At 42.2% G+C, this 14,206-nt stretch overlaps 1 protein-coding gene across 4 annotated transcripts in view; it reads right to left on the reverse strand.

The window, feature by feature from the left end:
* Nucleotides 1-83: 83 nt before the first annotated feature.
* LOC109870921 (rho GTPase-activating protein 15) overlaps nt 84-14,206 on the reverse strand; it is a 68,442-nt gene continuing 54,319 nt past the window's right edge. For all 4 annotated transcript variants that reach the window (XM_020461626.2, XM_020461625.2, XM_031805604.1 and 1 more), the window contains exons 12-13: nt 10,783-10,888; nt 84-1,048 (exon numbers count right to left, since the gene is read on the reverse strand). In XM_020461626.2, the coding sequence (XP_020317215.1) occupies nt 865-1,048; nt 10,783-10,888 (290 nt within the window). In that variant the 3' untranslated portion in view covers nt 84-864. The remainder of the gene's footprint in view (nt 1,049-10,782; nt 10,889-14,206) is intronic.

Genomic DNA, 14,206 nt, shown 5'->3' on the forward strand with positions numbered 1-14,206 from the left:
CGTAAAACTGAATCTTGAAATTGGAGGAGAAAGGGAGACTTTGTGGTTTCATACAACGTATCTGATAAAACCAAACTCAGTGCTCGTATTCAAAGGCTTCTTTTTAATTTCCAAATGTGTCTGAGACAGGCTCCATTTGCACAGAATATTAAAAAAAACAAATACTCACAGACGGCTGCAGTTTGGAGTTGGTATTTAGGATGATGCTCATTCAAAGACTTGAATAAAAACAATGCATCACACAGGCACACGTATGCACAAACAACTCAACATAGCATCACTTATTGTGTGCGTACTTCTTTCATGATAACTGTGCAGTAAAAGGCAATGGACAAATCAGAGCACAAAATACAGTCCTTTACTATTATGGATTTACTAATGCAAAATTCACCAAATACAGTTTAGTTACTGGGTTCAAACTGACAGAAATAATAGTGATATAGTTAAGCAATAAGGTTCGAGGGGGTGTGGTCTATGGCCAATATACCACGGCTAAGGGCTGTTCTTATGCAACGCGGAGTGCCTGGAAACTGGCCCTATACCACAGACACTAGAGGTACCTTATTGCTATTATCAACTGGTTACCAATATAATTAGAGCAGTAAAAATACATGTTTTGTCATACCCATGGTATATGGTCTGATATTCCACAGCTGTCAGCCAATCAGCATTCAGGGCTCAAACCACCCAGTTTATAATAAAATATAAATTATATCCCATTTTTAAATGACTAACACTTTAACATAAGGTGTACATCCTCCCTATTAATAATATATTACAGTAATACTAGCAACTCGCTCCAAGCTTTAGGCACAGTAAGTCCTCTTGTCTGTTTCATCCATAGCTTTAGATGAAATGTCCCTATCACTTCTTCTGCAGGCCGAAGATCTCTGGGCTCTCAATGAGGATGAACTCCACTATCTGGTTCTGATAGACCATATTGACCGCCATGTTCCCACAGTCCAGCTCAGGCCACATGAGTGTCGGGCCAAACACAATGCTGATGCCTTGGGTCGACATGAGGTTCTTCTGCGAGCACGTCAGAATCCTGCAGAGAGAGAAGGGTTCAATTATCTGGGAAAATAAGAGTTTGAAACAATGGGATACATTCATAAAAAGTCATGAAACAAGGTTGGTTTTTCAAGTCAACATCAATGATCATCACAAAAAGAGATCTAATTTCCACTGGATGATGGTGGATAATTTCTACGTACGTTCACCAGATTTGTCAGCAATGCAAATTTTTACCCTTGAATGGCCCCTGTTGAAGGCATCTCCTATTTCAATATTGGCAACACTGTATATAATTTGTGCACCCAGCTTTGTGTATTCAAAGGTCCAGGTTCAGCCACAACTAAACCGCTCACTTCATACCACACGTTCAGCACCGGCAGTGAACTGAAGAACATCCATTGACTCTATGTATCTGAATAGGGAAAGTTTCTAAATCAATCTGGATGGAGTTTCAGTGTAGAGATGTCTGGAGAATCCTGGGTATCAGGAAGTAGGAGCCTCCAGAGTGGCACAGTGGTCTAAGGCAATGCATCTCAGTGCTAGCTGTACCACTAGAGATCCTGTTTCGATCCAGGCCCTGTCGCAGCTGGCCGCGACCTGGAGACCCATGGGGCGGCGCACAATTGGCCCAGAGTCGCCCAGATTGGCCGGCAGGGATGTTCTTGTCCCATCGCGCTCTAGCGACTCCTGTGACGGGCCAGGTACAATGCACGCTGACACGGTAGCGAGGTGTACAGTGTTTCCTCCGACACATTGGTGCGGCTGGCGTCCGGGTTAAGTGGACATTGTGTCAAGAAGCAGTGCTGCTCAGCTGGGTTGTGTTTCGGAGGACGCACGGCTCTCGACCTTTGCCTCTCCCGAGTCCGTACGGGAGTTGCAGCGATGAGACGAGACTGTAACTACCAATTGGATGCCACGGAATTAGGGAGAAAAAGGGCAAAAAAAAATAGTGAAAGGAAATCAAGAAGCATATGCAAGTCTTGTACATTATATATCACTACTTGCACATCATCATCTGATCATTTATCTCACTAATTATTCGCACTAATTATTCGCTCCTATGGCCTATTTATTGCCTACCTCCTCATGCCTTTTGCACACACTGTATATAGACTTTATTTTCTCTACTGTGTCATTGACTTGTTTGTGTTATTAGCTTGTTTATTGTTTACTCCATGTGTAACTCTGTGTTGTTGTCTGTGTCACACTGCTTTGCTTTATCTTGGCCAGGCTTCAGTTGCAAATGAGAACTTGTTCTCAACTAGCCTACCTGGTTAAATAAAGGTGTTCTCAACTAGCCTACCTGGTTAAATAAAGGTGTTCTCAACTAGCCTACCTGGTTAAATAAAGGTGTTCTCAACTAGCCTACCTGGTTAAATAAAGGTGAAATCAAATTAATTAATAAATATACATCCTGTAGGTTTCTACGCCACAATGAGGAAATTGGTTCCTCAGTGATCCCCTTTTGTTTTACTTTACAGATCGCCTTCTTCCTTTGCCATAATCCATCAGAAATATATTCCATTATCTTGATATGAGCAGTACGCTATGCAGTACGCTATGCAGTACGCTATGCAGTACGCTATGCAGTACGCTATGCAGGGTGCATATAAGGACTACATTTGGGGGGAAAGCAAAGAATACGTGATAGTATTTTTGAGAAGCATTCTCCCTGAGCTGAGGCTTGGCTGTGGGACTGAGACACCAAGTAGGCCCAGGCAGGGGGGCTCACTCCGCTCCTCTCTCTACTCCCTCCGCGGAGGAGGCTGCCACCCACAGGCCTCTGGGCCCATTATGGAGTGAGGCCTGGAATGGGATGGAAGGCCTGTGGCATGGGGCGCATCTCCAAGCTGTCTGTGGGCTCTTGACGAAGCGTTCTGAGGTGGGATGGGGTCCCTCCATGCTCAAAACGAATCCACACACGGCCTCTCAGCAGATAATTGCATCCAAAAGCTATTGTCAAAGTGCCAGGCTTAGGCTGGTCTCAGCTCTCAGCACTCTGCTGCACTGCGGCGTCTGACACTGGTCTTTAGGAAAGCCCTAAATATGTTATCTATGGCTGAAATATATATATTTTTTAATGATTAATAAATAATAAAAAACAGCCTCTATATTTTCCAACGTCACAACGGCGTACACATTTAGTGAACAGGTATTATAAAAAACATAGCATTTTTTTCCCCTTTTTTCAGTATATGAAGTTAGTATTCTTTGTGACAACTACCTTAATAGTTAATAGTTCAGTCAACATAACTTGTAGCTGTTGTAAAGGCAGATATACAGGTATGCAAGAGAGCAATCAAGATAGGCATTTCAGAAGGACTGACATTCACACTAGAGATAGTCTGTCTAAACAGCAGCTGATTTCAGTGTACAGTCTACAGTATGTCAATAAAAAGGTGAAAAGGTCAGGATCAGGCTGTACCTCACCAATGGAAAAATGCCTCTAAATCGTTAATCGTATGTGATGGTCAACATCTTGCTCTACCATATGTCATTATAATATCGACCCTGCGTGGGCACAAGCCATGCATACTTCTCAACCTCATCACGGACAGAAAGGCCTGACGATGATCCAACCTGATATCATGAATATTTATCCTCATCTCACTTTGAGTAAACAAATATATACTTGTCCATAAAATATGCTATCATGATACTGTGTCAGAGCGAATGTGTAGTGGTGTAGCCGTGTACTGTGGTAGTATATGTATGGAAGTAAGGCCATAGTAGTAACAATAGTGGTCGTAGCAGTACTGAACAGTGTCTACCAGTGCCATAATGCTATAAGTTACAAAACGCTGACGTTTTGGACTATTGTGGGAAAAGTGCCCTAATTGATTCCAGACACGAACTCTTAAGGTCACAGGTGGGAACGTAATTGCAGGAAGTAAAATTCCCTGGCACCTATTTATCAATGCTACCAAAGCATAACTACAGTACAGATTCACTCTCACCACATGCATGGGCCATCAGAATTTGTGTGAAGATCTATTTAAGGGGATGAGTGGCAAAAACAGAGTTTACTGAATGCAAATAATTGAGCATGTGGATGACAATATGATGAGTGAGGGCTTTTTAATTGACCTTGTAAATACAGTTTTAATTGACCTGGCAAATACAGTATCTATTCATGCAGTTGATATGCTGTGTGTATGTCTGTGTGTTGTGTGTCCATGTGACTAAGTGTTTTAGGGTGTGTCTCAGAGTGAAACCCGATTACAATGTGTACACACTATCATTTCCCATTTATGTCTGCAATTAAACTCAGCCCTGTGCCTGTACATCACTGTTCTCTGCCTGTCAGACCATCCACGTTTTAATATTAGAACACTGCGATGATCTAAGGATCTGGATTTTCATAGCCAATGGTTCACTAATGATCTCAAATAAGGCGAATCAATTATTTGAGTAATTCCACTGTATATTCACAGGAGGAAAAGATCATCTAGCGAAGCTCTGTATGGTCATTCTGCCACTGCACAATGGAAACTGCTATAAGTTAGTGTTGAAATGCTTACTCTAGCAAACTATACTCTTACTCTCCTCCTCCTCCTCTGACCATGCTGATTACTATACCTACTACCTCTACTACTATTACTACCACACCTACCAATACCACCACCATCACTAATCCTACTACTACTACTACTACTACTACTACTACCACTACCACTACAACTACAACTACGAATACTACAACTACCACCACTACTACCACTACAACTACTACTACAACCACTACTACCACCACAACTACTGCTACTACTACTTCCACCACCACTACTGCCACTACTACTACTACCACCACCACCACCACCACCACTACTACTACTACGACTACTAACACCACTACCACCACCACCACTACCACTACTACTACTACCACCACTACAACTATAACTACTAATACTACGACTACCACCACTACTGCTACTACTACTACCACCACCACTACTGCCACTACTACGACTACTAACACCACTACTACAACCACCACCACTACCACTACTACGACTACTACTATCACCACCACCAGCACCACCACTACTACTACCTAGTACTACCTGCTGCCACTACTACTACTACCACCACCATTACTACCACTACTACTACTACCACTGCTACCACTACTACTACCACCACCACAACCATCACTACTACTACTACTACTACTACTACTACTACTACTACTACTACTACTACTACTACTACTACTACTACTACCACCACTGTTACTACTTACACCATTACTACCACTTCTACTACTACAACCACTACCACCACCACTACTACTGCTACTAAGACTACCACCATCACCACTACTTCTACTACCACCACCATTACGACTACTACCACCACCACTACTTCTACTTTTACTACCACCACCACCTCTACTACTACTACCACCAATACTTGTACAGTACTACTATTACTACTACCACTACTACCATTACTATCCCTACTACTACCACAACCACCTCTGCTAGTACTACTACTACTACTACCACCACTATTTCTACACCTACTACTACCACCAGTACATGTACAGTACTACTACTACTACTACCACTACTACCACTGCTATTACTACTACTACTATTACTACCACCACTACCACTATTACCAAACCACTACTAAAACTTGTACTACTACTTGTACTACTACTACTACCACTACTACTACTACTACCACTACCACGACCACTACTACCTCCACTAATACTACTACTACTACTACCACTGCTACTACTACTACTACCTCTACCACCAACACTGCTACTACTACCTTCACTACTACTACTACTACTACCACTACTACTACCACCACTACTTGTACAAGTACTACTACTACTACCACCACTACTACTACTACTACCACCACTAATACCACTACTACCACTAATACCACTACTACCACTAATACCACTACTTCTACTACCATCACCACTACTACTACCACTACTACTACTACTGCTACTACTACTACCACCACCACTACTACCACCACTACTATTACTACCACCACCACCACTACTTGTACTACTACTACTACCACTAATACCACTACTTCTACTACCACCACTACTACTTCTACCACCACCACAACACCACTACTACTACTACCACCCCCACTACTACTACTACCACTACTACTACTACCACCCCCACTACTACCACTACTACTACCACCACCACAACCACCACTACTACTACTACTACCACCACCACTACTACCACTACTACTACTACTACCACCACCACTACTCTTACCACCACTACCACTGCTACTACTTCTACTACCACTACTAATACTACTACTACCACCACTACTACCACAAACCACCACTACTACTACCACCACTACTACTATTACTACTTCTCCTACCACCACTACTACCACAAACCACCACTACTACTACCACCACTACCACAAACCACCAATACTACTACTACCACTACTACCACAATCCACCACTACTACTACCACTACTACCACAAACCACCTCTACTACTACTACTACTTCTAATACTACTACCTCTAATACTACCTCTAATACTACTACCTCTAATACTACCTCTAATACTACTACTACTACTACTACTACTCTACTACTACTACTACTACTACTACTACTACTACTACTACTACTACTACTACCTCTAATACTACTACCTCTAATACTACCTCTAATACTACTACTACTACTACTACTACTACTTCTACTACTACTACTACCTCTAATACTACTACCTCTAATACTACCTCTAATACTACTACTACTACTACTACTACTACCTCTAATACTACCTCTAATAGTACTACCTCTAATACTACTACTACTACTACTACTACTACTACTACTACTACTACTACTACTACTACTACTACTACCTCTAATACTACTACCTCTAATACTACTACCTCTAATACTACCTCTAATACTACTACTACTACTACTACTACTACTACTACCTCTAATACTACTACCTCTAATACTACTACCTCTAATACTACCTCTAATACTACTACTACTACTACTACTACTACTACTACCTCTAATACTACTACCTCTAATACTACTACCTCTAATACTACTACTACTACTACTACTACTACTACTACCTCTAATACTACTACCTCTAATACTACTACCTCTACTACTACTACCTCTAATACTACTACTACTACTACTACCTCTAATACTACTACTACTACTACTACTACTACTACTACTACTACCTCTAATACTACTACCTCTAATACTACTACCTCTAATACTACTACTACTACTACTACTACTTCTACTACCTCTAATACTACCTCTAATACTACTACCTCTACTACTACTACCTCTAATACTACTACCGCTAATACTACTACCTCTAATACTACTACTACTACTACTACCTCTACTACTACTACCTCTAATACTACTACTACTACTACTACTACTACCTCTAATACTACTACCTCTAATACTACTACCTCTAATACTACTACTACTACTACTACCTCTAATACTACTACTACTACTACCTCTACTACTACTACTACTACTACTACTACTACTACTACTACTACCTCTAATACTACTACTACTACTACTACTACCTCTACTACTACTACCTCTAATACTACTACCTCTAATACTACTACCTCTAATACTACTACCTCTAATACTACTACTACTACTACTACTACTACTACCTCTAATACTACTACTACTACTACTACCTCTACTACTACTACCTCTAATACTACTACTTCTACTACTACTACTACTTCTACTACTACTACCTCTACTACTACCTCTAATACTACCTCTAATACTACTACTACTACTACCTCTAATACTACTACCTCTAATACTACTACCTCTAATACTACTACCTCTAATACTACTACCTCTAATACTACTACTACTACTACTACTACTACTACTACTACTACCTCTAATACTACCTCTAATACTACCTCTAATACTACTACTACTACTACTACCTCTAATACTACTACCTCTAATACTACTACCTCTAATACTACCTCTAATACTACTAGTCCTGCAGAAAACAAAATCAGACTTTAAATACTGCACACCCAAAAATCACAAAGACTTGTCAGTAACACTTCAACTGGCACAATGATTTCAAAATCCCATGGGGGCATGCACAGCTATCAGCAGTGTGTGTCCAGCCTACCGTACCCTGAGAGGTGACCAGAGGGCACTCATGATTTGATCTGACGAATGGTTGATATCTCCTACATAAGCTGACGTGCATGGCCCAAGATGCCAATGGTAATTAATTAGCATCACATTTCGCCAAGCGGGGCATGACAGAAAATGGGAGCTGGACCATGATGGCGTCCCTCCTACCCTCATTCCTCCTCCTAATTGGGTCAGGATCATTGACTTCTTCAGGATCATGAGACAGATAATAAATTGAGGTGAGGAGGAGATGAGAGGAGACTGGGCCTGGGAGCCGGAGGAGGTGGGGTACGGAGGAGAGGTGACAGGGGGGTGGTCTATGGCTCGGAGGTTGAAACTGTAAGTGTCAGTCTCGTAAAGTGAACAGACAGTGCCCCATCTGATCTGAACTAAAAATACCCCATGGGACCAAACATTTGTTCAAGTGTTGAAAAGTTTCCAGTGAGCATCTTCTCAGTGCACTGTGGTTACAAAACACTGCATGGGAACATGGCAGTTGAGAGCCAATCATAAGAGTTGTCCTAGACAGACCTATGCCATCCATTCTGCTCCAGTAGCACCCGTTGATTTTGTTACTCTCCTAGTCTCGGCTGTGGCTTCCTACTACCCCTAGAGACGTTACATCCAAAGGTTTGTTTTCCACTCAGCAGTAAGGTCAGCAAGAATTGAAAGACAGAAAACAGACCCATGGATTTTTTTAAAGCCCTTGTGGTAAATGGTACCATGAACAGCAGTGATTTAAAAAAAAACAGAAATAGGAGAATAAATAGAATGACTAAGTGAAGGTACCTTTTCAGAGAATATGCTTTCCTTGACCACATCATCACAATGCAAGTACACGGCTCCATATTGAAGCCAGCCCCCATGGATTGCAGAGAAAGAGGAACACTGGCTCCACACAAGCAGAGAATGAAGCCACAACAAAGCAGTGAGAAATGTTCATAGACTTTTGCATTTTCTGAAGTCACGGTCAACCCAGCCAGGACCGAAATAAAACTGCTCAGTGAAGTCTTGGATGATAAACCACTCTTAATTTTGGAACAAACGTCAATTAATGTGGGAGGCAGGGACACACACATTAACACATTCTCTCCACAGGGCCTTTTTGTAATCTCATTTGATATCTTTGATGAGGCAACATGCTGATAAGTGTTTTCCAGATTTAACTCTGTACTCACATTCTTTTCTTCTAATTGTCTTTAGAAGATTTTCTCAGTGTCTCCTCTCTTTCTCTCCTCTGGCAATCTCAGAGAAATATATTATACTATACCTGGCCATCTCTTTCTTCTGCAGCTCCTTTATGTAGTTTTGCATAATATAATATGTTGAATAATAGTCCATTGACAGATTTTATGAGAATAAGTGAAGTAAAGTTAATGATGCATTATTTTTCCCAAATGGTTTCACTGCAAGGGGATTGTGGGGACAGAGTAAATCCCAGGCAGTGCCTCCAAGTCTGTGTCCGCCACAAAATGACTTCCCCCTGTCCTCTCACCTTGAAAATTATTAAGCCAGAAGATGTCATGTGACAGAATGGCAGGGGAAGGGGTCCCTAGGGACCAGATCCAGGACTTTGGCTGCTATACCCCTACCTACTGATGTGGTTTAAATCTTATTCACCTCTTTCTCTCTCTCCCTCTCGCTCTGTACTGCTTTCACTCCCAGTCCCACTCTCTGTTGCTAGGTACGTGTGCCCAATCTAAATTACACAGCAGACCACAGTTAATTAGGATCATGTGTGATTTATTTACTTATTATTTGCCTTTTTTCTGCAAACGTCAACCCTTTATTTAGGTGTGTCATTGCTGTAAGAGAGAAAGAAAGAGAAATAACGAAAGAGAGCAAGAGAGACAGAGACAGAGATTCTTCGGGGGTATCTCTGCAGGCGATTCTGCATGGGGATATGAATGAGGGACTAATTGAGGGACCTGGCATTCGGAAGCAAACAGACAAACACACACACACACACACACACACACCCGTCCTCTGCTGCAGCCAAGGGGTATGTTCCAGTTAGGGAGGGGCTCATCAATCTAAAATGATTCATTTGGCCTCCTGTGTGGGGTGGTAAATATGGGTAAGATGGGATGGAATACCTCTCCTGGGACATGGGTTTAGCCATATGGCCCCTTTAGCCTGGCCAGGACTGTCAGAGTGGACCGAGGCCAGGCAGGCAGCACTGAGGTCATTTCCCCCTTCCCTGTACACATGGGGCCAGGATGCTTCGGTCGGGTGGGGGAAGGGGGATAGGAGGGTCATATAAACTTTCTACCAAGCTTGATGTTTTAGGCTGACCCTCTGTTGTCAATCAGATTTTTTGAAACACTAACAGATAAGATACTTTATGAGTTCTATCAGTAGCTATTGTAGTACCATTCGCCTGCTTTATTCTACAAATCAAACCCAATGTTATTGGTCACATACACATATTTAGCAAATGTTAATGTGGATGTAGTGAAATGCTTGTGTACCTAACAGTGCAGTACAATGTGTCCGAATTCTGGACATTAAAAAAACAACATGTAGTGCTCAAATGACATGAAAGGCTGTGAACTTACGTCTGCAGGTGTTTGAAGAGTACTCTCATGGTGTCCTGGTTGGGTTTAGGGAGCTGAAGTACTAGCTCCTTCATCACCTGTACCTTCTGTTTGCATTCCTTCGTCTCTGTTCAGAAGGAAGATTTTGGGGAATATCACTACAAAGATTGATAATCCAAATGTAGATGTTTGTCTGATTATACACATTCAATTCAAGAATTCGTGAGACTTTACATTGTGTGTTAATGGATGAACACTACTGTTATTACTGGAAGCCATTAGAGCCTTAGTGTTACTGAAACACAACACTTAATGGCTGACCAATTAGCTGTCCGGCTGGAATGTCCTAGTCTCCAACCCTCCAATGGGATGTCAGATGGGCCCTACCCATAATGCAAAAGCCTTAGAGAGACGGTAAACTGTTTTGCAACATTGTATCTGATTTATGACCTCTAGAAATTGGTAGAATCCATCATGTTATGATGGCTGATGGGTAACACTCCTCTCCTGATAGTGTATGCCTGCAGGACACTGTGCTTTAATAGGTTAAAAGAATACACCAATGAACTCTCTCAAACACTGTGCATGTGTTTCAATGAGAATGGTGAGACTTTATTTGATTGCAATCAAACAAAAATAGGAACGTAATACATTGGTCAGATGAGTTAGATAATCCCAGAGAGAAAATCCTTGATGATTTAGTACTCATAGGGGGGGCAGGCCAGGCGGGGATGTCAATACAACCAACCCAGAGATCAAGCTCATTTTCCACCCCAAACTAATTTAGCGTGTTAATGTGAACAGATGTTTGCTTGCTGTAATGCTATTCCATTTAGGAACAGTTGGGGAAACACATGTGAATGTGTGTGTTTCTGTAGTTAGCTAAAGAGGGAGAGAGTGAAAGAAAATAACTGAAAAACAAGAAAACCCTGAAAACTGCAACAGTCAGTAACAGATCTTACAGTCAGTAACAGATCTACAGTCAGTAACAGATCTACAGTTAGTAACAGATCTACAGTCAGTAACAGATCTACAGTCAGTAACAGTCAGTAACACATCTACAGTCAGTAACAGATCTACAGTCAGTAACAGATCTACAGTCAGTAACAGTCAGTAACACGTCTACAGTCAGTAACAGTCAGTAACAGTCAGTAACACATCTACAGTCAGTAACAGTCTGTAGATTGGGCGGGAATATATACGGCTGTGATTATAATCGAAGATAATTCCCTTGGTAGATAATGCGGTCGACATTTGATTGTCAGGTCTCAGGTGAACAGAAGGACTTGAGTTCCTGTATGTTGTTGTGATCACACCACGTCTCTTTAATCATAAGGCATACGCCTCCGCCCCTCTTCTTACCAGAAAGATGTTTGTTTCTGTCGGCGCGATGCGTGAAGAAACCAGCTGGCTGCACCGATTCCGATAGCGTCTCTCCAGTGAGCCATGTTTCCGTGAAGCAAAGAACGTTACAGTCTCTGATGTCCCTCTGGAATGCTACCCTTGCTCGGATTTCATCAATCTTGTTGTCAAGAGACTGGACATTGGCGAGTAGTATGCTAGGGAGTGGCGCTCGATGTGCCCATTTCCGGAGCCTGACCAGAAGACCTCTTCGTTTGTTGTTGTTTTGGGTCGCAGGCTGGGATCCATTCCGTTGTCCTGGGTGGAAGGCAGAACTATTCGTGGTCGTACTGATGGTGAATTGACATTGCTCTTATATTCAGTAGTTCCTCCAGACTGTATGTAATGAAACCTAAGATTACCTGGGGTACCAATGTAAGAAATAACACGTAAAAAAACTAAATACCTCATCGTTTCCGAGGAACGCGAAGCGAGGCGGCCATCTCTGTCGTAAGTTGTAATAGTCAGTAATAGTCAGTAACAGTCAATAACACATATACAGTCAGTAACAGTCAGTAACAGTCAGTAACACATCTACAGTCAGTAACAGTCAGTAACAGTCAATAACACATATACAGTCAGTAACAGTCAGTAACAGTCAGTAACAGTCAGTAACACATCTAGCGTCAGTACCAGTCAGTAACACATCCACAGTCAGTAACAGTCAGTAACACATCTACAGTCAGTAACAATCAGTAACACATCCACAGTCAGTAACAGTCAGTAACACATCTAAAGTCAGTAACAGTCAGTAACACATCTACAGTCAGTAACACATCTACAGTCAGTAACAGTCAGTAACACATCTACAGTCAGTTACACATCTACAGTCAGTAACAGTCAGTAACACATCTACCGTCAGTAACAGGCAGTAACACATCTACAGTCAGTAACAGTCAGTAACACATCCACAGTCAGTAACAGTCATTAACACATCTACAGTCAGTAACACATCTACAGTCAGTAACAGTCAACAACACATCTACAGTCAGTTACAGTCAGTAACACATCTACAGTCAGTAACAGGCAGTAACACATCTACAGTCAGTAACAGTCAGTAACACATCCACAGTCAGTAACAGTCAGTAATACATCTACAGTCAGTAACAGTCGATCCATCTGTTGGCACCTGTTACCTGGTATAGACGACAATAACCTCTTATTTCCTCTACCCTCTCTGTGCTCAACATCCTTCTCTAATCTCCAGAGGAAGCCACAGGTTAGGGGTAACACTGATGGCCTAATGGAGTCTACCCAACACTGCTTCTTCTGATTACCCCAGGTTATTAGCAGACAGACAGAGCCGCAGAGCGAGGCGAGGACAATGTTTGGCCCCCTGTCTGTTGTACCGTGGAGGCTCCCCTTGAGCACGGCCAGAGCAGATGTCTGCGTGTGCAGCGAGCTGGCACGGGCACAGGTGGCAGATGCCCGCGTCGGGTGCCAACCCCCGCCAGTTGGGCACAGATGGACAAACACGTTCTGGAAAAGAGAATAGGGCCCCTGACTTTCTGCTCTAGGTGAGCATGGCCTGAGCCATGCTCTGTTCTGTCTCTGTCACTGTCTCCGTCTTTGCTCTCTCTGCGCTGTCTGTGGGATCTTTCCCCGTCACTCTCTCTCAACAAAGTTATCCAGTTTCGTTTTTGTCCTCTGTACCAACTATGACTGGAAGTTATCACTGAGATTATCCAAAGTGACTTAAGATGAGAGTTTAGTAAACACACTGAAAGGGACCAGGTAATAAATCTGTTAATTAAGTTCACTTTCTAAGAGACGTCTGGTGCTACATAGCTAATCAATAGAAGGCCTCACCCTAAAATATTTAATCTAGTCTCCATAACTGGCACAATGGACATGATTCATTCATGACTTTGCCGTTGGTGGCTGACATATTGGAGATGTCCCTCAGCTCACCATTGTGGACAGATGGAGAGGAGAGTGTCATTAATTTAAAGCAGACTGAAATGCCCTGTTAGGATTATAGTATCTGAATGTGCTGATTCACTCCAATGTACCACACCCTGTGACATATAGCCTGACCTGTAAA

Source organism: Oncorhynchus kisutch, linkage group LG26 (genome assembly GCF_002021735.2).
Source record: "Oncorhynchus kisutch isolate 150728-3 linkage group LG26, Okis_V2, whole genome shotgun sequence".
Lineage (NCBI taxonomy): Eukaryota > Metazoa > Chordata > Actinopteri > Salmoniformes > Salmonidae > Oncorhynchus > Oncorhynchus kisutch.